General features: G+C 39.2%; 1 protein-coding gene across 15 annotated transcripts in view; it reads right to left on the reverse strand.

The window, feature by feature from the left end:
* Positions 1–26,394, reverse strand: part of enox2 (ecto-NOX disulfide-thiol exchanger 2) — a 137,087-nt gene that overhangs the window by 47,280 nt on the left and 63,413 nt on the right. For 13 of the 15 annotated variants that reach the window (XM_061281717.1, XM_061281632.1, XM_061281664.1 and 10 more), the window contains one exon: positions 22,098–22,244. Coding sequence is in view for 11 of the 15 variants with exons in the window: in XM_061281632.1 (XP_061137616.1) it covers positions 22,098–22,244 (147 nt within the window). In the remaining 4 variants the exon portion in view is untranslated. Of the gene's footprint in view, positions 1–3,157; positions 3,280–10,045; positions 10,195–22,097; positions 22,245–26,394 lie in introns of those variants that run through there. The other 2 variants (XM_061281708.1, XM_061281727.1) reach the window with 2 other exon arrangements.

Below are 26,394 nucleotides of genomic sequence, written 5' to 3' on the forward strand. Positions count from 1 at the left end.
TTGTGTGTTCAACAACGGATGCAGTGCAAGCGAGTTTGTCAAATAAAACCCCTTTCTCTCGCCACTATGAGGAGGACGATGACAAACAAGATGATTTGCTGTTGATGGGGACTTCAAGAGGGAGAGGGTATTGTTGTAAGGCTATTTCCGGGAGCTTTTAGTACACTTCACAATCACACAATCAGTGGCCGCATCTCAGCGAGGTAGAATACTCTAAATGGTGATGGCTTCTGGACTACTGGGACTCAAGACCTCTTATCCATCATAGCACTGGTAACTTTAGGACACTGCATGCTCATTAGGCCTTTTGAGAGCTTTTTATGCGCCACATACACACTATTAATAAAAAGATGGGGTTATTGGGCTTTTGAGCAACATTTCAAGATGAGTCTGAAATGCACTGCAACCTTTAAAGTTTAACTTAATTCGACCTTTTCCAAACTTTTGAATTTGAAATTTCTTCAGTGTCAGTACAGTATTTTTCCCAAACCTGCTGTTCTTTAACAAGGAAAGTTTCCCCGAAAATCCCCTTCTTATTTTTCCATGGAATTTTCTGGTAATTTCCCACTCCTAGTGACCTTAATTTCCTAGGGCCAATTAAGTGGTTGAGAAAACAGATGGGAGTGTAACATATAAAACAGAAAAACAACTTGGATAGATTCTAGAAACATTCTTAGTCACTGTTTTGTGATGCAATGGAGACTTCTTTTTTTATGGAGGACAAAACGCCATTATGGAACAATTTTTTTGAGAAACCATGCTTCTTGGAATAAGTGCATGTGTGTGTGTGTGTGTGTGTGTGTGTGTGTGTGTGTGTGTGTGTGTGTGTGTGTGTGTGTGTGCGTGTGTGCGTGTCCAAAGAAAGTCAGTGGTATGAATTTGACAAGTTAGAATGTGAATGAACAGATGTGGCATTGATATAGAGAAAGTTACACAAGCACACAAATCCACAAGCACACAAAACCACAAACAGCTCAGTTCGCACCACATGTACATGGACTATTATCCAATTCTACTAACACGATAATCCGCACACAAAAAAAAACAACTACACTAAAGCACACAGCAATAAAAAAAATGCTTCAATAAATTATAACATACACTTTCATCTATCTAACATTGCTGTCCAATAACAAGTTTCCATCTGTCCAATTTGTATTCGTGCTTATGCTGCTCTGGGTCGCTGGGAGCTGCAGCCTATCCCTATCTGAATTAGCGCTAAAACCGAACTACACTCTGGACTCGTCACCACTTAATCACAGGTCACACATAGAGACAAATAGCTATTCATACTCACATCAATCAAACTCAAACTTATATGAACAGATGAACAAAGTTACGAGCACAAGATGTTCAAAAAATATTGGAGATGGCCGAGTACTAATACCAGCCAGTAAAAGCGGACTACACTCTGGACTGGTCACCAGTCAATCACAGGTCACACATAGAGACAAATAGTTATTCATACTCACATCAATCAAACTCAAACTTATATGAACAGATGAAGTAAGTTACAAGCACAAGATGTTCAAAAAACATCGGGGAAGGGCGAGTCCTCATACCAGCCAGTATCGGTACCTTATTTGTTTAGGTATCAAAGGTATCATGGACGCATGGAGGCTGCGGATACCAACCATCAGTACTTAAGGGGAAGAAAATCTGACATTGAGTAAGTCCTCCTTGGCAAGAATATGATTACTTCAGCATAAAAATGTATGTGAGGGGGCCAATAAGAACCTTGATATAAAGGGGGGGATGCTGCATTATATACACTTACGCTCCAACAAACTCCTCTGCTCCTTTTTTCACCTACACACTAACACACACACACACAGACTGCTGGGTGTGTCAATCACTGTGGGCTTCGGATTGACTGTGAGGGCTGGAGTTGGGTGGGATGACTGTGTCATCAATATATGGAATTAAAGGAGGATGCCTGGCTGAATGGCAAACATACAGCCCAGACCTCAAAGTACACACTATGTTCTACCAGAAAGTGTGTCAAAGGACCAGGTGTGAGGGAGTCCCACAGCCTCTTCATTGGCATCACTGTCAAACATCTTAGTGTGCATTCCGGCCATGACAATTAAGCATTTGATTCTGCTCTCCGGGGTTATGGCCTGAAAGCTCCCTCGACGGGCAGTTGAGGAAATTAAGTCATTTTCGGGCCCATTAGCCATGAGCGCCAACAGTACGCAGATGGCCGCTGTGGGCCATTAATGCAAAATCTGCGTGGTTTAAACAGCTAACTACTGGTTATCTCACACACATAGGGAGGTTAATTGAAAGATGAGGGGACAGCGAGTGAAGGGTGGCGACGAGGTTGATCGACAAGATGAAAAACAGTTAGAGACTGTGAGCAGCTCACATTGTATTTCAAAGCAATACTTGAGTACTATGACTTGATGACAGTCATTACCGCTAAATAGACGCTCGAAAAATCTGTAATTAGTGCGTAACGTAGCGCCGCCGCTGAACACAAAGCGGTCGAGAAGACAGATGAAGTGTACAATGGAAAACTGCAAAACAACTTTAATTGTAGCTGGCTGCATTCAGAGTCATTGTTCTACCATACAAAAGAGACTTCTTCACATCTTGTATTCTTTTGGAGTATAAAGAAAAAACACTAACGGGAAAACATATCATAGTTCCTTGACCTAAAACTGTTAAATGTGCTTGTGTAACCAAAAACAAAGTCATTAGCACAATATTAACCAGGCATCATGCAAATGATCATTGAAATGAATCAAATGCCATTATTCCGTTCCACCTTGTCCAAAAAGAAACCAGTTTGTAATGTGAAAACAAGCACTCTTTGGTATTGTACTTTAAAGAAACATACACGCATGACAAAATTAAACAAAATATAAACAAACGAAACAAAAAAGAAACATATTTGCCATCAATGCAAAATGTGAAAAATCCGAGAACAAATTCAATCATCACATGACCAGCTATGGACTAAGTCAGTCAATTGGGCTGGCTTTACTGTCACATGTTCACGGCACAATACAGACACAATGTTGCAAATTGTAAAAGTTTGACGTGTCCTAAACTTACGATGACAAAAGACAGCAAATTATGTCACTATACATATACTGTTTGTGCCGTGATAAGCTTTTTATTGCTTTATCAGGGTTTATTATTATGGCCTTACTAGAACAGAGGTACGTGTACAGATGCCAGTGTTGTCAAGCAGGGACATCCATTGCCGGACAAGAGCGGGACTCTATGGCTTCTTATCAGGCGGGAGAGAGAGGTGCCATACAGGAAGTGATACTGTGATAGAGGGAGGCATACGAGGGGGAAAAAAGAATGGGAGACAAGACAGAGCATGAAAATGAGGGGGGGGGAAAGCAGAGCTGTGACCCAGCCGCGTCGATACCAAGAAAGGATCGCAAATAATGTGATGCCGTTGCGATAAATAACAAGCAGAGCGTGGCTGCGCGGAAAACAAAACATTTGTCAAGGTGCCTATTAAATGTAATCAAGCTGCTTGATGAGCTTGCTGCAAGGTCTTAGTGAAAGGTGTGAAAAACAAAGTGGGCTTGCAAGTTTATGTGAATTTTTTAAAGGTGCAAAAAAGTAATCGAAATGACAGTTTTGAGTCAATTCTAATAATGTGATTCCAAAGAAACTAGACGACAATTTTGCTTGATTAGAAAAACCGACGAGGCTCCTATTGGGCTATTTGGGATGTTAGTATTTTATCCTCAGACTCAAGTTTTAGTGTATGGGTTTTGCGATTCATCGTTTTTAAAACAACCTGATGAACGCCAGATCATATGAAAACAGAGGCCACATTTCCCGTAAGAATTAATGTAAATGCAAACAATCTTTTTCATAATTCTAAGAACTAGATTTTTTTTATAGAGAATATTTTTAGATAGAAAAAACATCTGAAAGCCAATAAAATGAGTAAATAAACATTTAACATTACTATACCATTATTGAAGAAACTTGGTGTGTGGAAGAGAGAGAGGAGGGGAATCCCACGCACATCAGGGTTTAAGTCCCACTGCTGAGCTCTATTTAGTGAGCACGTTCTCGTTTTGTAATATCAGCTTCCTTGATTTACGTATTTCTCCTTCACAAGAATGGAAAGTATTGCTCATGCATGCACTGGCTTTGCGTTCTTTCTTGAATTCCATTGCGTTCCTCATCATTGTCACCTTTTTAAACCATTCGCCCATCCGTCCGCTCGGCCATTCGTCCATCCATGTTCTATACAATGGACTGGTGTTGAAAGGTAAACCGACGAATTTCTTGAGTGGATTATATTAATTCCGGCACCTCTAATTTCAAAGGATTATGATTCGGTGAGCGTTACAGCAGTAAATGCTACTAATACAGTATTTGGGATTTGCCTGCTGTCAAACATGACACGTAGTGTCTAAATATGTCACCTCCAAGAGACACTGAGGCTAATAGACTTCTCAATGGTTCCATTTAAGAAATTAATCCTCCAGAACCAACTGTGCGATAGTGAAATATTTTGAACGTGAACTCCAGTCCAACGCTGTTAACTGTGTGCTTTATAATGAAATATTAAACAACTGGAGCAACCCATGAGAAGGCGGCAAAAAGCATTTGCATCAAGTTATTACTTTCCTACTTAAAATTAAATTAAGCAATAAAAGCAAGTGAGTGCATGTTTTATATGTTTAAAAACAACAACGACGAATTCCACGAATTTCATTTAGCGAACGGGAGAAATGCCTTCTCGTTTTTTAAACGTACAAATTATGTATTTATTTCATTCTAGCAGAGTGGGCAAATGTGCAAGCTGCGTAGCAGTGAATTTCAAATATATTTAATGGAGGCAAAGTCATTATAGTAAATAAAGGCGGTGGGAATAAGTGCTCACACGCGCATGCACGCACACACACGCACGCACACACACACACACACACGCACACACACACACACACACACACACACACACACACACACACACACACACACACACACACACACACACACACACACACACACACACATACACACAGCAGGCTGATGTGAACGAAGTGAGTCCCAGAAGAGCAACGCCGTCCACACAGGACACATGCTAATAAGGCAATTGCATTGTTACAAGTCAATGGTGCAAAATGAATGTGTGAAAACGATTTGTGTGCTAAACACAAGCACTTCCATATAAAAACCCAAGACAGCAAGTAGAGATTTCACTCTGGCGTCATTTGCTGTCCAACCAACCAGGAATCAATAAAGTACCCCATTTGTTTTCTTCTAACATGCATGTCTAATTAGTGACGTAATTCAATGGCAGTATAGAAAGACTCATGCCTAATTTACACTGACTGCCGAACAGATGCATAGCAATGTAATGGCCTCCATACGGACACCGCGAGAGAAGAAAGCATTGCCGTCAATTTGTCAATTCACACCAGATACAGTATGTGGTTTGTATGCGGAGCCCCGCAAGCTTTTCGCAAGGCTTCTTATTTTTTCCAGATGCCGCATGTGTATTTTCATAATAAAGAAATTATACAAGCCAGACAGAAAGTCGAGTGTCAGTATTCAAGGTAGATTGGGAAGATTTCAAAATAAAATCGTTTTGTTAACTCGTTTTTTTGTTTGCTTTATGCATAAAAACATATTACCTACATGTATACAAAATACAGACCTTTTATTTCAGCTAACTATGTATGTAGCTTGACATGATTTAAAGCCCAAAAAACATTTAAAAGCCAAATTTAAAAGTTAGATTTAAGAGATTAAAAAGCCCAAAAACGATCTTGAAACAAATAAACATATTCCCGGGACTTTGGCTCTTCTAGCATGGGTAAGTGTTATTTTGTCACGTTTGATCAATCTCAAGCTATAAATGCCATTGCAGAGTGGTAAGGTTGTTTTCCAAGAATATTTAACTATACTTATAACTTTATATGTACCTGTAGTGAAAAAGCCAAATGTGACGTCTCTGTCGCAAAAATCAACAGTTCAGCCAATGAATGGGGTGATCACTGCCAGCAACCTCTCAAATAGCCACTCTCTACTTCCTTCTCTTTGAGTTATTGTAATATACTGTAGCTACCACGGACAGAGTAATTTGCTTCTTTCTTGACAACTGTGCTAGCTTGTTCAATAGAAAAATAAGAGTATAATATATGTGGTACCTCAGAATGTTGCCTCCCCAATAAGGCACTCTCTTCAGTCGAGTAACTGTACGTATTTCTTTGACAGTATGACACAAATAAATACTTCATTCTCTCTGCAATTGAGTAAAAGAACACTTGATGGGGCACTTGATGAGGAAACAACACATATAGCAATGTGTTTTTGTGTAAACTTCCCTCCGTTACCTTGATAATATTTAATAAACGACAGGTGTACATTACTATTCTCGCACGCATATAACAATCTGTTTTCGTGTAAACTTCCCTCAGTTTCCTTGATAATATTTAATAAACGACAGGTGTACATTCATATGTCTGCTTTTACAATTCACAACTTTTTTGTCAAACATTTGAACATTGTCACTGCTGCATAACTGTTGTTTCAACTATTAGCGTGTCTGATAAGTACGGAAATGGACGTGACTTCCAAAAAGTAATTCCTAAGTTTCCTTGGAGCGCTGAACGACCCCTTAGCAGCAGGAATTTAGTTAGACATACTGTATTTGGACTAATGGAAAAAGGGAAAATCATTGGCAGTGTTAAACTTTCATATCTATGGAGACTTCAAACCTCCACGCAGAAGCGAGCCTGACACGGCAGTGAATTTAGATAAACATGAATCTTAATGAAATGAGACGTGTGCGCGCATACTATATTAATCAACTCTCGCTCATCTATTATGCATTAGCTTGCAACTTAACTTATCATGAGCAATTTGTACCAGCATACTGCTGTCGTCCGAGCAGACTGGCTGGGTTGATTGCTTTCGGTCACTATCTGGCAAGTTTCAAATTCATTTCAATAACGTACATGTGTGTGAAATGTACACCACATAGTGAAGGCACGCTTAAGGTTGTCCTTAATGAAGTGTGGTTTGAAGTCATAATAAGTGAACAATCCTATTTACCGTATTACAATATTGCTGTTGATATAGCAATCATAGCTGAGAACAGATAATCCACCGTAAATGCACCAAAGTTAGTTAGCATTCCAACTGACTACTAACATGTGGTAACTACATGGTTCTTGAAAAAGTGCAGCAATAATTTGATCATCTATTTGTCAGTCAGTATAGCAAGTGTTTGTGCCACTCGGTGTTAGAAACAATGGAAGGATTATTTGATTGTTGTTATATGAAATTTTTATTTGGTTGATAAAATTTTTTATAAGGCTGCAAAGACTTATTTTGAAGCCTATATAAAATTTGTCGCAACTGATTAAGTGAAAATGCATAAAGCATTAAAGTAAGCTTATTAAGATTAGAATTACATCACGCTTGAGTGAAAACCATGTAATTACAAATTAGCCAAAATTACCAAACAAACAAATGAATGGCATCTGTTAAAATACAACTTGATAAAACTTGGTTTAATTGGTGTCATTTAGTTATAGACCAAAGTCCGTCCAAAGCCAAGCGATTTTTTGTTTTGTGAAACACAACAAAACACACATTTTGTGTGTGTTTTGGGAAAAAGAGAGAGAAAAAAAAAGATATTGAGATACTGCTTTTAATTGGACAGAATCAAGCGTTATTGTAAAAGATGTATTAAAGTCGCAAGATACATTCATTGTATTTTATAGAGCATAGTCAAGTACTATATACAATCAAACATCAAGAAAACCCTCCAAGATGTCCTCCTGTTATTTTCTAAGTTATCCTTGCCTAAAATGTCATGACTGTTTTCTGACAACACAAAGCAAACAGAGTATTAAGCCTGAGAGCGTCGCTAGCCAGCAGCGCGTCAGAAGGCGAATACGACAAGAATTCCACATTTGTTGCTCAAATAATGCCTCAAATCCTTAACAGTGCAGTGATGCCGCCAGAGAACGGGAATCAGAAGAACTGTGTGCTATAATTGATCCCACGTGTGATGCTGTCAATATGTCCAAGGAAATCTTATTTCTAGGAGAGTGGTATTTTCTTAAAAGAGCAAGGCTATAGAATTGCGCATTTCTAAAACTACCTTTGAGATGTTGCTGGCCTTCCAAAAGACAACAATGACCAGGTGGGTCGTTGCTCGAATGAAATATAATAATGGAAAGCTGTAACAAGGCTCTGAAGTTTAACTCCAGATATTTATCCCATCCTTTTCCCATTTGACTGTTCTCTGTGAAAGGTAATTACACTACAGTGGAAGATTTTGACCAGGCAATTCCTGCCTACTGAGGTAATATCAGAGGGAGGTTGGTGTCTTTGTGAAAGAGGAATAGCGGCAAGCCAGAGAAAGGAGTGTGAAGTTTCAACACTGCACTTACTCTCACATACCGCCTTTTTCATGTTGTTGTTCTGTGTGAAAGATACTGACATGGACCTGGCCACCTGGCAATTTCCTGGCTTTGTTGTATCAGAGCTGTCAAAAAGGCGGTCCAGCGGAAGGAATTTTTTATTAAAGTGACGAGCAGAAAACAAAACCCCAAGTGTATAGTTTATCGTGTATTTATTGTGTTTTATCTCTGACTTGATGGTGGTTTTATTGTTTTGCTCTTAACATTTTATATAACTGCCTCTTGCTTAGGGTGTCATTGTAAATAAAAAATAGTTCTCAACTGACTCAGTGACAAGTTTATACTATTTACTGCATTTCACCAAATGTAGACACGATAACGCTTGCAGCTGGTTGTGCTATAATATTATATCAGTGTTACCATAAATTTGTTAAAGAGTGATGGGGCGGTGTTCTGGTATATGAGGTCCTCTATCAGAAGTACTGTCCTCTCGCAGCTACTCTTCGCAAACACGTTTTGCATAACCCTTCACTACCAATCTGTAAAAGATTCCCAAAAGAGATGACTTTTTTGATGAGGGGAAAACGTTGTGAGGCTCGCTGACTGGTCAAATCTACAACACTTTGCTAACGGAGACAAACGCTAATAAAAAAAAAATTACTCATAACACTGATGAAATGTTTTAGAGGTTTTGAAATTGTGAATTTTCAAAACCGCGTCATACCGTGTTGCTACTACAACTGCTGTTTGTGAAAGGTCATGACACGGAAAGTTTAATTGCTGCTGTCTGACAACTACTTTATATACCGCAATGGACGGTGGTTTTTTTTTTTTTATAAGAGGTTGTTTGGTCTTCTTTTATAACACTGTGTAAAAGCCTGGAAGAAACTGTCATCCACAGACAGGAAAAAAAAAGTGAAATAAAAAAGTACTAAAGCTCCCTGCCGCTCCCTCTCTCCGGAGAGGCCAAGTATGAAGTATTCTAGGCGTCTGATTAATTTCTTCCTGGCTGCTGTGAGTAATAATGTTCTCCATTGTCCCTCCCCTCAAGAGGATATGAATATCTATATTATTGCTTTTAAATCTATGAAGTTATGACAGGAACAAGAAAAGTCAAAACAATGAAAAACGAAATAAAGAGAACCGTTGAAGCTTCCAGCTACTGAAATGTGTGGCAGTATTTTCAAGAACTTAGGCATTGTGTTCATCCTTCACTCTTGTAGGAGTTGTTGTCTAGCAAGATGTCACTATACAGCTCAAACCCCCGCTCTATGCAAGTCACACCAGCGGCATTTTGTCTTCAGAGCACTCCTAAATATGAAAAAAAAAGAAGCTGGATTTCCTGTCTTGTTTGCATTGCTAATACCGCGTCGTCTCTGTGATGGTCACAGCCGGAAAGGTCCAAAGGCAAAGTGTTAATCAATTAGTCTGTGACAGGAACAACACATTACACGATGGCTCAGTCACTTAAACACTATGGAGAAGTGGATTGCTATAATTCATTTAAAACTTTCATTAGTACCATTACTCTACAGTGAACACGAGAAAAAGATTCCATGTTAATAGCGGAGGCCCGTCATCTAAATCAGGTGTATATCTGACCTTCAAGCAATACCAGCACTTGCAGCTATTTTATAGCTTGCAATCATCACGGTTGTGAGCTGTAGTCTACCCCAACTCACTGGGCTGAACTGCTCGACAGCCAATCAATTGCAAGGACGATCCCTGGTGAGGTGTTCCGGGCACATTCCATAGGGGAGGAGGCCCCGAAGATGACCCAGGACACGCAGGAGAGACTATGACTCTGCTGGCCAGGGTACGGACGCCTTGGGATCTCCCTGGAAGAGGTGGATAAAGTCACTTGTCAGGCATTACCCCCTGACGTGACCCCAAACAAAATGAAGGAAATGGCTGGATGGATGGACGGACGGACAGACAGACGGATGGGTGGGATATGGTTGGGTGGGTGGATGGATGGATGGATGGATGGATGGATGGATGGATGGATGGATGGATGGATGGATGGACGTTTCATCTCGGGTGGTTAGTAAACTAGTAGTTGGAACTGCCGGAATGGTTTCCAGCTCACCAACAACCCTGATGGATAACAGTCTATAAAATAGGGTTGGATTTATTTATACATTGTGAGTTATCAATTACCGTTTTTTCCCATGTATAATGCGCACAATTTAACTAATTTATTGTCCTAAAATCTGGGGTGCGCATTATACATGGGTACAATCCGGATAAGATACGGAGGCCGCCATTACTAATGCGCTTTCTCTGCTGTTCACTTCAAACACGCTCCATACGAACACAATGCTCTCGTATCAGACGCTTGCTCGATCACCTGCTCGTTTGCTGTCACAATGTACCCTACACAAATCCGAAACATTTCTTCGCTATCGAGTTTGCTAGCGCATGCGCAGTGATACTGACCGGCAGAATAACTTCCGGTTGTTCCCAAAGGTGATCTTTTTTCTGAAATAATCTTACGTTTAGGGACTTAAGTAGGAGTCAAAATTTGGGTGCGTATTATACATGGGTACAGGCTTTTTTCTAGCATCAACATGCCATTTGTAGGGTGCTTATTATACATGGGGGCGCATTATACATGGAAAAAACGGTAGTTAATGTTGTGTTATTAGAGAGTTATTAGTAGAGACCTATCAATTATTATAATATTAACAGTGGTAGCAATATGGTAACAATATTACAGTAGGTTCTACTGTTTGAGTATCATAATAGTAACAGTAAAATTAGCAGATTTTTACAATTATGTAACAGTTTAAAACGTTTAAATAAAGCTTTGACAGTTTGACCCATTACTTCCTGTGGGAAAATGTTTAACCTTTGGAGTTTAACTGTATAAACATACTTATAATATAAAAGGCCTATACCATATATTCATCTGTATTATAAAGTAAGGATGTCCTTGAATTTCAAGTATGATTGAAAAAACAAAAAAAACCCAGAAAGGATTCTTTTTTTTTTTGACAGAGAGGTGAGCTCAGGGGAAAATAACTCCAGCTGTTTCCGATGAGAAGGCAAAGAGACTTAGGGCGACGTTTAATAGCTAAAAAAAACCATCTGTTAAATCAAGTATAGCCTGAAACATGACCAAATGGACTAAAGATTTTCACCTTTTGAAGGGGAAGAACAGCCCTGGCCTGCGCAACGTCAACTAAAACACAAAGTCTGACAGAATTAAAAGATTACTGTGAAATTATTTTTTGATGACACGACGAGAGACAGATTGATCAATAAGCAAGTGTAGCGGAGGTCAAAGTGGCTATGGCAGATCAAGATCACAGTGCAAACATATAGTATGTAGTAAATATACTGTCTGCACAATGACAAAAGGCAAAAAATCCAGCACTAGTCATCATACGACATTTGAAGATGATCAGTTGACAATTGTGACTGGTAGGTAGAAAACTATAAAAGATTGATTTGACATCCCTGCCTTGGCCATTTTGGGTAAGGTGTGTGTTTCAATACAAATAATAATCAATAATAATAGATACACAATCAGTGATGCAAGTTTGACAAACTCAATTTTACCTTACAGAGCAAATTTGTGCACTTCCTGCATGTGAATAACTTCTGTAATTTGCTGTCTGATAATTCTAATACTAAATCTAATTTTTAATTCACTGCTGCAAATTGTGAGTGACCTAACTTATTTGGATTGCTCCTGTGACAATATAAGTTCCATATTATTCTTTTCTATTTGACTGTAGAAAAAAGGTTTTGCTTTTTCATTGTGGAAGAAGGATTGGTGTGCAGAAATCTTGCCGCAGTGTCAGTGTCAAACAAGGTGGAGTCCATGGGTTTAGCCCCCGCCGCAACACCGATGCCCAAGCTGTCGTCACCTCACCAGGCCGCCAGCAGCATCTTATCAGCAGCTGCCAATTACATCACCAGCATCTTATCTGCACAAGCCAATTAGAGGCGGAGCAGTTGCTGTGAGGAAATGTCAACAGCTCAGTGAACTTGCCAGGCTACTTTATCTGGACCCGCCACTTTTCACTGTCACAGTAAAGGCCGTTGCAGAGCAATGCTGTGACAAGAAAAGGCTGCAGGTATGACCGACTTATTCGCCTGACTAAAGGAAGACTTCACATGTCGCAATATGGATTTTTCACAGTAGCAGTTGATCCTGAAATGGCAATTGGAATCAAAATGGCTAACTCCCTGTGTTTTTTGGGGTATAGGTTATTGAGAATTTTCTCATGGTGTTCTCATGATAGACACACCTATCAACCCAAGTGATACCTTAAAGCTTGGGCACAAGGGCAGTAACAGTTATTATGTATCTCATGAACGTAACATGTATTAGCAAACATTTGTTAGATCTTTGCATCACATTTCAAAATAAAACAAGTACATATACGTATGTAGGACTATTTATGTACATGTTGAAACAAGCTTTTCCAATGCCCTTAGTTTTATTAGAATTACATATTCCACATATATAAGCATAATGCATCCCCCAGGATTGCTTTAGTACGTTTCTCATGCTTTCTGATGTGCGAGAGGCTGGCAGCACGATTTGAGATAGAGGATTTGTAGGGTTACTCTCAACAACATGTCAGAAATTTGTCAAAATTGTAGAAACTGCGACTTTCTTTCTCTTTGCTCAACACCACTTTGAAACAGTGATCCATGCCTCCGTTACATCTCAGCTAGGCTACTGGAAGGGACTTTATTTTGGGGTCAGCCAGTCAATCCAAAATGCTGCCGCTCACCTCGTAAGAGGGAGCACCAATTCTGGTTGCGCGCCACGTTTTAGAGAGCATTCGGAGATGGTTGTTTTGGAATTGTTAAATGGTCTCATTCCAATTTACCACTCTGAGCTCCTCCACCCCTATGCACCTGCCCGGGCCCTCAGGTCCACAGACCAGACGCGGCGAGAAGTACCGAGGGCTAAGCGGATCCTCAGAGGGGCTCGAGCCTTTTCTGTTGCCAGTTCTTCCCTCTGGAATGACCTCCCCTTAAATGTTAGGCAAGCCCCCTCTCTGTCCATTTTCAAAACTCATTTGAAGACCCATTTATTTTTCTTGGGATTTTGATTGACTTTTCGACTGTTATTGTTTTGAACAAACATAAAAGGGGGCTGCTTTCAAGTGCTGTTATGAAACAGAAAATCATTTTGAACATGGATGAAAAATTGGACAGGATGTGAAGGACATGAGGTTTATGCACTGAGGTTATAGCAGTGTGTTCATCTTCTCCCTAATGGCGGCATGGTCAACTAAAGCCATGGAACAAAAAACTAAATTCTACTAACTGCGTCTTGAGTGCATCTCTAGTCATCAAGTGTGTATTTATGCAACCCATTTTGAAAATACGGCTTAAAATTTTGATCTGCCTGCCAAAGTGTGGGGAATAATTATTGATCCTTTATGTATTTTGACAAAAGCACATTACAAACATGAGACATTAACATTTAGACACTAGGGAACTATTTTGCATCAAGTTTAAAAGTTGACGTAATCGTATGTTTTGTTCAAGCTTGATAGGAAAATCAATGTCTGCCTGCTGCGAAAATAAATAAATGAAAGCTAATTCTTGAAACAAGTGTTTCCCTTGGTGTCCTAATGCTGTTTGACAAATGAAGACATTAGATAAGCCCATTTCCAGACTTTTATCTATTTATTTTTTACATCTATCGTTGAACCCACTGTCTATAATTTTGTTGTTTGTGTTCGTGCGCGCCCTCGACAAAAGAAAATGGCAGCTTCTAAATAAAAGTGTTCCACCTGGGGATGCGGCAAAGACAAACAAATTATCAAAGACCACCTCTTGACTTTAAAATGGTTATATCGAACCTAAGACAAAAGTACATCTTCAATTAAAAGTTGAACAACATGTTCTTGTTCGGGGTATGCTCTTTGTGTCGTATGCTGTATGAAAATAATCACTGTATGTAGTCTACTCGAATAATACATGTACTCTTGTGCCCTAATTAGTTTCAAACAACATACAACGGCAACTCAACTGGGACACACACCTCCCTATCAATGAATAAAATAGAAACCTCAATTCTTGACCTCATGAAAAGTCATGAAATTTGGAATACAATCAAATTTGTGAGGGGACTGTTATTGTACTTTATCATACATTCTTGTAGTTTGTTGAAGTGGAACTTGAATGCTTGACTACTCTCAGGCTTGTAAAAATAAGACTTCTGACAAAATCCATGCATTCATTTTCTATGCTGTTTATCCCGACTGAGTTGGATGGCAGTTGAGCTGAAGCTTAATCCATCCGACTTCGGGTGAAAGAAATGGTAGGCAGCCAGCTAATGGTGGGGCACTCGTATACAAATGTGAATTCACACTCTGCTTCACATCCAAGAGTTTATGTTTTTGGAACGTAACAGGAAGCCGGAGTACTCGAGAGAGAGAGAGAAAAAACAACGAATTTGGACAAAATATCAGGGTGCAATGAGTTTTTAATTGTATCAATTTTTTTCTACCCCACCGCTGTCCTCCAATTGAAAAAATAAAATGAAATTCTGAGGTAGACAATGAATGATTTTTGGAAAGTGCTCACTAAAGACTTTAAGATGACATACACAATCTGGCTTTGTAGCTTCTGGATTTTGCGCAATCTATCTGATAGGTTATGTGATGAAAATTTGGAGCTGCAATCGGGTGAATCTTAAGCGACCAGGATGAAAAACAGGTATCGACGAATAGCTTTCCATTAAGTTTACTTAATCGTGTCTCTAAAGCTGGAGGAAATATTCAAATACTTTTTCCCCCTCCAACGAATCTCTTCAACAGTGTAGCTGTGCTTGTGCCTCGAGGTAATAATAGGATTGAAGCACAACATCATCATCCCATTCAGCTATGATCAAACAACTCGAGGCAAAATGCACTTTTTTAACGTTACGGTGTGCAGAGCTGGAGTTAGTCTGCAGGCTTTGCCATTTGCCTCGGTGAGAGTTCACCAAGCGCCTTCTGGCACCATTCATTATTTAGCTGATTGTAGGCTCTGCAAGATGGGGCGAAGTGGTAATAAATCTTTGACCGCTACACTGCACACAGGAGCGACAACACAAGAAGAAGAAAAAGTCAAACATTTACTGCATTTTTCCTCATGATGTTTGGTTGCTTTGTTTTGTCTAGCTTGATGCACCGTGTAGGAGAACAATGGGATGCTTTTGTGTATTGCTGACAATATTTGAACACGGGGTTTACGCTAACATATTGTTGCTACAATTAGCCAAGGGTATTTATTTAACCAACTGCTGAAGGGGGAAACTTGAGCAAAAATAACACAGTCATGCACACATGAACAAGAGTTCCACAACTACTGTAGAACTCGGTAAACTGCAGTCATAATTGTTGTATTCCATAAATGACAAAGAACAGATGCCTGTTAGTATTGTTATATTGTCTGTCGACATTTGTTGGTGAACTGTTTGTGTTCAATATCCATTGCCTTAAGTGTTATAGTACGTGAAGCGATTTGTTACAGCTGCAGCTGTTGTAAAATGTGTTGTATTGTGCTGTGGGTGTTGGTGTTGTGTTGTATTGTACGATAACCCAGCTACATAGCTGTTGTTTGTTAGCCAATCTGGTCTGTCCCTTTTTGTGTTAGCGTGAATTAAGCTTGTGCACTTAAATGCAAAATGTGGTTGTTTTAAATACACAAAGTAGAATTCTCTCTATTACCTTGAGTTAAACTGGGAATTGCATTAAGCAGCTTGTTTTGAAGATTTTTTTTCACTATGTGACAGACTGCTGCTTGCTGTGAAGGGAGCTGAGTTAATTTTACTGTCACCATAGAGCCCTTGGATGTCAAGCTGTGATTAGCAAGTCAAAGCAAAAAAAACAAAAAAAAAAACTTTTTTTAAGGCATCACTATACTGTAAAACTACACGGAAAAAGTTTCCATTCCTCAGTGGTGATGCTGTTCTGTTTGCCAAACAATTTTAAATGAGCCTCACAAATTGGCAAACAAAAGATTTTACCTCAAAGCTATAATGATTCATTTTAAAAACACCGGGAAATAATGTTAAGGCGCTTAACTTTTTTTCCACATGGACATTTGCTGCTGTGGATGCTCTTTTGCAGCGACACATGTCTATGGAGATTAAGATGCCCAGGTTTGGGGTAGCTTTAGAAGGAAAAAGGTCCCCAAAAAACAGTTTTATGTAATTACTGGGAGCCTGAGTTGATTATTTGAGCTGATTAATTGATTATCCTATGGATTATTCCATCAATTGATTAATTGGGTCGACAACACGCCAAAGTAAGTACTTGAATCTTGTGGGGATGGAGTGAGTATATGCATTAGCTCATCAGTAAATATACAGTCCTTATCACTGCTAGTGCAGAAGTAGAGACAAGTTAACTTTTATGTCATGACACACACACACACTTTTACACGCACAAATCCCCAAATGAATCAGAAGGCAAGAGGCAGGGCCCGATATGCAGTCTGCTATGCATTTCAAATGAATCCCCCACTCCTCCATCACTACTAAGACAGCACTCAGGATGCCAGCGGCCGCTTCTTGCAAGCAGCATATTTAATTTAAAGAGTTGGAATGCAAAACTTATAGTGCATTCATGATATCAGGGTTGAGGGCCACAATCAGATTCCCGGGTTCAACCGCATTTCCATAATTGTATATCATTATAAATATCATTTAGTTGGTGTTGCAAATCATGTTATTGATTTGACATTTCGTTCATTGCATTTGTGACCTCTCCTATCAACAATAGCACAAAAGAAAAATCAGTGCCGTACAAGCCTCTTTAGTTTGGACCTCCTGCCTGAAACAAACCCCCACCCCAAAGAGAATCAGGTGAAGTGTTGTGATTTTAAAATGTCTCATTTCAATTTCTATTCTGAGTTATATATGCTTTTGTAATCCATTTCTCACCTGTGGGCAATAATTACTATTAAATAAAACCAATAAAGCCAAAAGTCACCCAATATATGAATTTCAAAATGTTTTTGGTTAGGCAGAGACACATTAAAAACAACCTGCTCTTTTTTTACATGTACAATATATCAAACCCATAGCGTGGATTTGGGTTCCTTGTGACCTTTAATGCCAGGCAAAAAAATCAGCTTTTAGCTACCCTCTCGTGCTTTGTTTTTCTTGAGTATGTGAACTGTTGAACCCGGCAGTGGTGTCCCGTAGTCCCCAAGCCTATGCATCATTGGTGCAACACCCTGTGCATCATTGGTGCAACACCCTGTGCTCTTGCTGTGAAAGCACATAAAATAAAATAAAAAAACAAATGACATCATAGAGAATTTTGTTTTGCTGTGAGCGCGTTGAGTATACCCTTCTATTGAAAAGCACAATATAAATCCAATGCATAATATAAGGGCTATTTTGCATGAGGGTTCAGGAAAGAGTAATCACATGGGCACCCATGCTGAAAAGATTCACTGGTGATAGTTAATCCTATTTGGTTCGGGGCAAAAAAATGTGAGTGAAACAGACGCTAATTCACCATAACCGGTGGACATGCCAGCATTTAACACGCTGCGTGTTTCCATTTCTGTGTCCTGTGTTTTGATATATAGCTTAAAACATTGATTTGGGACACGGAGCGACAGTCTTACTGTATTTTGCCAAACCCGAGTTAATTTTGACCCAAAAACAACTACAACTAAACTTTGATGCCGCGCCTAAGAATAAACTTCTCCCTAATCAAGACCGTGTCTGTTATGCTACTGAAAAATGAAAATATTTGCCTCAAAATGGACAAACATCGGAAGCTAAATCGCAGCGCAGTCGTACTTTGACGTCACTGGCACAGATCTACTATAAGCTTCTTAATTGAAGTCAGTGCATACTTGCTGTTGATAAGACATTTGACCCAATCTGCAAGAAGGAGAAGACGTCACATTTATGTCCAGATTTGCTTATTTCTAAAAATCTGAATCTATTTAGTAACTCAAAGTGATTCTAGTAAATCGTAGTCAATATAGAACACAAGGGATATTTTTCATCTCTAAGCATCAATCTTGGCTGAGTATTCGCTAGTATGTGTTCCATTACTTTCAAAAGGCCATGCGCGGGTCCATCTTCCTCGCTTTAAGACACACGCACACACAAAAATGCACAAGTACCTCAAAAGGCAATGAGCTGTCAACTATGACAGCTAACGTTCCCTATTACATTATTTACCTTCTGACAACTCTCTGTCCGCCAGTTGTCATAGTCCATTCTTTGTTTATATGCAATACTTGAAATGAGAGTTATTTATTCATTTCTTTGAATGTGCGATGCTGTGCTATTTTTCTTCCCATACTATTTTCTTTCCTCTAATTTCAGCAGTCCAGCTAGTATTTCTTGACGAACCTAAACAAATTTGTCTTCAGTTGAATGTAACATTCTGCGCTGTGCATCTCCATATCAGTCTTGGCTCACAACATGCAGCCAGTGCTCAGCGGGGCTTGAGGGAAAATGAACATCTCTGGCTGCGTACTCAGAGTGATCAAATCAGAAGCGGAGGGTCCTCGTCGTGTGTCCGCTGGCCCTGAGTTGAAGCTTGCTTTGTGGACACGCAGAAAGAATGAGCATGTATTCCGTAACCCCTCCAACCCCGCAAAAATCGCTGTTTAAGGACAACAGTTCAAATGTTGTAATATTCACATTCCACCAAAAAGAAAATAGATTGAGAATGAGTACATGTCTGTCCTGCTTAATTGTGAACAAAAATCCTTGGACACCAACAGAGTGGTTACTTTTCCTCCACTATCCTTCTTTCAGGAAAAAAAAGTGCCTAATCCTTTGAAGCTGGCTGAAACAAGGTCTAGCGACGTGCGCTAAATTTTACAAGCTGTAATTAAGGCATTCAACTTTGGATGTCAAAGCGTAAGCCATGGCCACTCACAGGACGCGAGGACATCTGTGTTTGTGTTGTCTTGGCTGGCTAGTTGAAACGTTGTAAATACTCCATCAGCGGGGAATCATTAAGTCTGAAATGAATCGAATTCCTTGAGGGCTGCATTAGACAAGTCATTTGTCTTGTTGCTCTCTTAAATTTACCTCGAATTTAATGAAATAAAATTGTAGCTGATCAATGTTGTTCCAAGAAGCGTGTGTTGTTAAGGATGTTTACGCACATACATGCTCACACACGCACGTGTGACAGATTGCAAAGCGCAAAATCAAGAGTAATGAGAAAAATCTATACATTACTGGTCTCTCAACGAGACTACGTAAATCAGCACAGAGTTAATGAGCTCCATCAGCACATGAGACCGCCCAGCTTGAGCGTGTCACACGAGACAGCCAATGAGAAGGCAGTAGCAGCAAATGTTCGCCGTCCAAAGCGAGAGAGAAGAAATTACATGTACAAAAAAATAAAATTAAAAAAAAAAAAAGTATAAGACTGACCTTATACTCCAGAAGGGGAAAATATGATCGCATAAAACCTCCTGAGAATATATCATCTCCCATGAGACAAATGCCCATTACGTAAGAAAGGACATGTCACTCTTCATCACAGTCCACGGTGGACAGTAAATAGTAACTTTAAGAAGGCTGTGACTTGAACATGATGTGACAGGATGAGGTATAAAATACTGAGGGATTCATTGCATTATACCTAAAAGCTATTTGGCCAGTGTGCATTATTTAAGAAGAGGAGGATAGTTGTCCAAGTCACTTGGCCTAGATTTACACTGCACACTTCAAGTGATTTTTTTTTTTTTTTTTAATAAAAATAGTTGAATGCAAGGAGGTGTGTCCATGATTTAATACGCAAAAGAAAAAATGGTAGTAGTCAGTGGAGTCATGCTGAAGTTATTCTCATTTAAAGTGGAGTGAAAGAGTGAATTTAGAGATTTGTTTCTAAATGTTTGAATGAACATAACTGCCAAAAACATGTGCAAAGAGGGGAATTCTTTAAAGAAATCCTAGTTACAATCCAGTTTACAGTTAATGAAGGGTTTATGATGTTAGACACTGGATCCGTATTGTTTAAACAAGAGTACTGTAATCACTCTCTTCTGGTACGAATTATCTTCTTGTACGAGTAGGCTCTAGATAATTTCATTACAAAGCTCTTACTATTTTGATATTTGATATCCTTACTCTAAAGTGTTTGAGTGTAAATAAGCATATGCTTTATATTTCATATCTGTTCAGCACTGTGAATTGCCCTTGGGTAAGACACGCGCTATACAAATACTGCCGCCTTGACTGACGCCGTGCATGAACGATAGATGCATAGATAAAACACATTGATGCGGTTGCTGCCTTACAAAGGCTGAGGTAAAAGAAATGTGTGTGGTTATGCCAACAATGTTTAGATTGGCGTCTTTGAGAGCAGAAGAGAAACATCTGCAGTCAAGTGCAGCACTGACATTTCCATATGCGTTCAGACTTCAAAAAGCAAATTGTCACAGAAACAGCGCTGCGACACAAACCATGTCGTAAATATGTCATGTTGGTTCAAGTTCAAAATCACTTTTAATCTTAATTGAACGTGCCTTTGTAAAACCTGCAGTAATGGGACATCTTAGTCACGTTAGCTCCTTATCTTCCCACTATTGTTTTGTATAATTACCTAAACAAATCAATCAATGGCTTACAAATGTTTGAGCTTTTTAACTGACACTCAGCAGAGCAAAAACATAAAACATGGTGAAGACTGCAATTCCTGCTAGCAACCCTGACTAAACGTAGCTATTCAGAACTACATCAGCCAGTTGAGACGCAAACTGTCACTTCAACATACTTCCTTGAAAAAAATACTTTCCATCTAACCAACGTCTTGTTGCATCTTGGGGTCTTACAGACAGAGCACACAAGAAAAGGTGGCTTTTTTTTTCAAACAAAAATAAGTTCAACAGAAACCAAAAAAAAACAACAACATGCAAATAGGTGAATTTGTAAATAGTGAACCACTAGTTTGTGTGGTTCAATGTACTGTGCTGTAGTCTCTAAAAAGATCCAGACTATCATTACAATAAAGTTATAACACTCACCATTTTCAATTTCCAGTTCTATGGTTATCATCGCACTTACCCATCATTGGTGACATTATAAAAGCATAAAAGGTGAGAACTAGCTCTTGGTGATCTCAGCCACTTAATTATTAGGACACTTAAGAACGATTTTGATATGATACATTATCTAATTATTGCTTTACACGGGAAGGGAATTAACCTTAAAAAGCAAAGCACAGAAGGCACAAGAAACGGCACTTCCTAGTCTCAAGGACTGCCTCTTTTTATGCACAAAAACAGTTCATTAACTTGTGTAATGAGAAAGTCTCATTTTCTTTTGACATATTGATTGGCTGGCTACCGTAGCTTAGTCTAAATTATAAAATAATTACAGTGCGCAAAAGCCACGTGTGTAGACGCATACACAAGCATACGCAAGGTCAGTTGGCGTTGGTATGAGGAAAGCAGAAACGGTTGCCGCCGTGTTGATTGGCATGTGACGTTGGCATGGCAACAGACAGTCAGTCAGGCAACCTCTCAACAGAGCGCTCAAAGATGAACAGACAAGCTGAGCCAGAGGACACACCTAGCAAGTAGCTGACTAAACTGCTCTTTTCTGCCATAGCGACACCAAATAATAGGATGAGGTAACAATTTGCATTCCAGTGATTTGACATTGGAAGCAACAAAGGAAGCAGGAGGGAGGGGTAAGAAAAACAAGGCTGCATCACATTTGCATTTCGACAAGCGCACATTTAACGTAAAAACCCGCCATTGTTGCGTAAGCGTTGGTACCTGCAGGCAGGCTGGCACGCTTCCTTTTCTTGCTGTTTTCAGATGCGGTTTCCAAAGGTGGACACTCAGTCACCAGTGAGCCGCTGGAGCTGTTGAAGTGCAGGGGGTCGTTGTTGGCGGCCGGATCAAAGGGCAGAGCATTGAGTCCTGTGAGAGCAAAACACAGAAAAGCATCGTGTTAATAAATAAATACAGGCCAACGTGGAAAAATGACAGGCGTGGGAAGACCACTCAAACATTTATACTTCTGTGTCAACTGCTATAGTAAACAAGCAATGGCGAAATTCAGCATAGGATTGACGAGCTGGTGATATATCTGGTGATTTGTACATGATTATTCTTTTAAGAAATAGTTTCACCTAGTGATGAAGCAGTATCAGGGATCCGTTCCAATACAGTACAGTTACTCATAGATATTCTCCGCCGTAAGTCTGTCTAAGTCTACGTACCAGCGCTACGTCACTCGACTGATACATTGGCCTGTGTTGAAGGTAACTTCACACATCTGCATCAATTTTTCTGTATTTTGCCTGGTTCTAGGTTATTTATCCCCTCCTTGTAAGGTCTGTGCAATTAATCAAAATTCAATTACAAGTATTACACTCCACCAAATTGATTACCAAATTGTCACAATCCTAAGAAAAATTATTATTAATATGCATTATTCTCCAAATGCACAATGTTCGTCGATACAAGGAAAATATTGTTGAATTTATCCAGCATTGTTATAGAAAATGTTTTCTCCATTAAGGAACTGACATAATTATTGTGTTTTGTCTTGAAATTTGTCTCAATATTTTTTTACATCGGTTGACTAATTTCAACTGTTACCAAAATAATTGTGATTCATATTTTGTCCATAATAGAACAGCCCTACCACTTTGTCATGCATTAACCGCAATCATGCTAACAATAGCAGTCCCAGAACGGCCGTGTCATCCTTCACATGCAGTCAGCTAATTCATTGTTAGAGAATCTGTCAATAATGTAGAAATGATTGTTAATTAATTAACTAACAAGGCTAAATGAAGTGGGCTCCCCGACTACGACTCGCAGAGGTTGCTGATTGACTCTCAACTAGTTTGTCGGTTAAAGAAACAGCCGCAGCAAAACTCCTCCAGGTAACCTATTGAAGACATGAATTCCAGAATAGTCAAGTTAGCCGGTCAGTCATTTCTGCACTGTGCTTACATTTACTGGACTCGACTGTCAGACATTATTTATGTTGACAAGCTCATATTTCTTAACAAGCAGCAGTGAGTTGTCTGTGTTTTATTATGCTTATGTGGTGTTTATGTTTAATAGGAGGAGATTGAGCTGGGCCCCAGTTGAACCAATTGACATGAAACTGAGCACGGAAAACTGTCAAGGACCTTTGGCCAAACTTGAACAGGAAGTCAGTCATTTTGGTTTGAAGTGGGCATTTCTCATCAATTCTAGGGCTCTTACTTGGATGAACTACAGGAAAACTAGGGAATTTGTCCAAATACATAAGTCCCAGTCAAAAGGAGCTATTCAAGATATTTATGCAGGTGGAGCATGGTGTCAAAGTTGAAAGAACTGTTCAATGATTTGCCATTAAAGCAAAAAAAAAAAAAAGAGTCGCGACTTTCTGCTTTAATTAATTTTGTTTTGTGATACAGACTGGGGGGAAAAACAGAAGAAAAAAAATCTTATTCCCTTCATAAATAGTGAATCATCTAGAGCTCTGAAATTGAAAGACGTCTGCATAAAATGATATTGAATGGCCTCATCTCATTTTTAATGACAGGTCATCTCATGAATGTTCATGGTATGCAGCATATATAATATATATTCATTACTTTCAATGTGTTGGGAGGGGAGGTGTTTTCTTCCTGAGACAATAATGGACTCAATTTATTGGTTGGGGCTTTTCTAGTTTGCTCACCAAATCTTTCTTTGCACCAACTAAATCCATACATATGTACTGAATAAGAAAACATCCTCAACTAATGAGTGAAGAGATTCACATGGAAATCACGAATGAATCTTACTTGATGTGTTTTGAATGCTTCTAAGTATCAGCACTTTTTAGTTCAATGTCGGCGTTCACAATTCACAGCAAAGTCCTGCAGAGACTGGCTCATGAAAAATTCATGGCATTTCTTTAGCATTCACATTTGTTGTTGTTGGCCTTGAAGAAACAACCCAAAGAGCCACTCTAGGTGACTGACAAAGACCTCTTTGATTAGTTTGGCAAAGTTTGAATGTAATTTCACCTGCACAACTTTTTGGAGGATTCAGAGCAGTTTCATAATAACAATGATACATTATTAGTCTCTATTAAGGTCAATGCAGGAGGAAATTTACAGTACGCACAAAGGAAATATTCAAAACAATATGGAAATTTGGAACCGGCAAGTGCATGCTTAGTAGGCAACTGGTAAGAACAGCAGAAAAAAACAACAAGAACAAAAAAGAAAAAGAAAATGTGAATGGCTAAAGTGAAATAGTTGTTGGATATTAGATTTGGTTGTTTATGTCGAACATATTTTTGCTAATGCAGTTGCAAATTCAATATCACCGAGAGTTAAGGCAATGGTAATGAGTCCTTCCAGTTCAATATACACATTTAATTATTAAACAAAGATCAATGCTGTAAACTCAATTTAACCTTGATTTATCAACAACATAAAAAGAAGCAATTCGCATGATAAAAAAAAACTTGATCCAGAACTTGGAGTAAGCCGCAGTATTTTTCCTTTTTCCTGTCAATTCCCCAACAAGGTTTTTCTGCTCGAGAAAATGTATAAACGTTGCAGAGGCAAGGGTCATTTTCTGATCCACTGTGACAAATTGAGCCTATAAACACATTCAACAAGCGTATGTGTGCGCCTGTTTGTGTGTGTATGGCGGGGGATCAGAGAGAATGGGAGGTAGTTGAGGTTTAGAAAGGAGAGTTTATTATTTTGTATAAAGTCAGCCTCAACCTCAGACAGGAAAGATGCAATCTGTCTGTCGCAATAACGGTATAATGCAAGTTTGCCAGCCTGTTTTTTTTTTTAACTTTAGTATGGCCTGGATCTGGGTATTCATGTACTTGGAAAACAATTTTGCAAACATCGCCAAGGCCAAAAAAACAACTAACTGCCTCTAACTCAACCCTTTGATGAAAAACTACAATAAAGTGAAGGTTGTTTGAGTTAGCCTGCTCGAAATGTACCCCATCTTAAGTTATCGGTAGTGCCAGAACCAAATGAGAAAATAGTGAAACTCATTAGAGGTCAGCGTGTAACCTTTCAACAATGATCTATGACTAAAACAGTCACAGGTCCCAAAGGTGTCGCAATGTTATTTCTCCATTTGTGTGAGGCAAGGCTTTAGGAACCACTTCTATTAATGGCGCATGCACAACCCTCCCCTCTCATTCACATCCTTTCTGCAAAGTGATGTGGAGAAGTTATACTTGAATTATAATGACTTCACAGCACACCGGCTGCGGATGTAGATGAAACCTTCCGGAGCTTCACTTAGTGTTCTGCTAAGATTCTTTAGCCTTCCTATTCCCTTCCACACTTTAATCGCAGTCTTTAAGAGCCTATAAACTCAATTGTACAGCATGAATAATGCAGATTGTACAGGGAAACGCGGTAAGTGATTCAATGGGGACTAACATAAAACTATAGAAGCCATTAGAAGCCACGTGGGGTCATTGATTTGAACGAAGACCATTAAAATATTAAACATCAAAAGCACATTTGCTCATCTGACAAGACCTCACACGACACCAGTGGATACAAAAAAGTCAACACACCCTTGTTTAAATGCAAGGTTACCTTTTGGAATTACAGCCATTTAAACCAAAGTTTCATTGGACCATAATGTAATTTCTACGTAAATTTGGGAGATTTCAAGTGTGCTATTACACAGTGCATCTGCGATTGGAAGATTTTCTTTTCAAGATGAGGTTTCTATCCTGTCATTCAATCTCATAGCCCAGACATGAAGAAAAAGGGAGCTTGTTGTCAATTGTAGTAAACAACCGTTACTAATTCCTGCAACTCATTCATTGTTGCTGCTAGCCGCTTGGTAACCTAATAGTGGACAAAGGTTTTTCATTAAGTTTGGTCTCTTTTTAGTAATACAACAAAAACGAAAAACAGTTACCTCAACACGTAGACCTTTTATATCTTCCATGTGTCAACGCAAACACATCGAACAATCACCCGAGAGAGGATTGTGATTCACTGTCAGCCCAGGTACCAACGTCTGCCATGACTCCATTATTATGATATCGTATTCAAAAGCCAAAGTATTTCACATACATTAGTAATGG

Source organism: Syngnathus typhle, linkage group LG1, assembly GCF_033458585.1.
Source record: "Syngnathus typhle isolate RoL2023-S1 ecotype Sweden linkage group LG1, RoL_Styp_1.0, whole genome shotgun sequence".
In the NCBI taxonomy this organism is placed as follows: Eukaryota; Metazoa; Chordata; class Actinopteri; order Syngnathiformes; family Syngnathidae; genus Syngnathus; species Syngnathus typhle.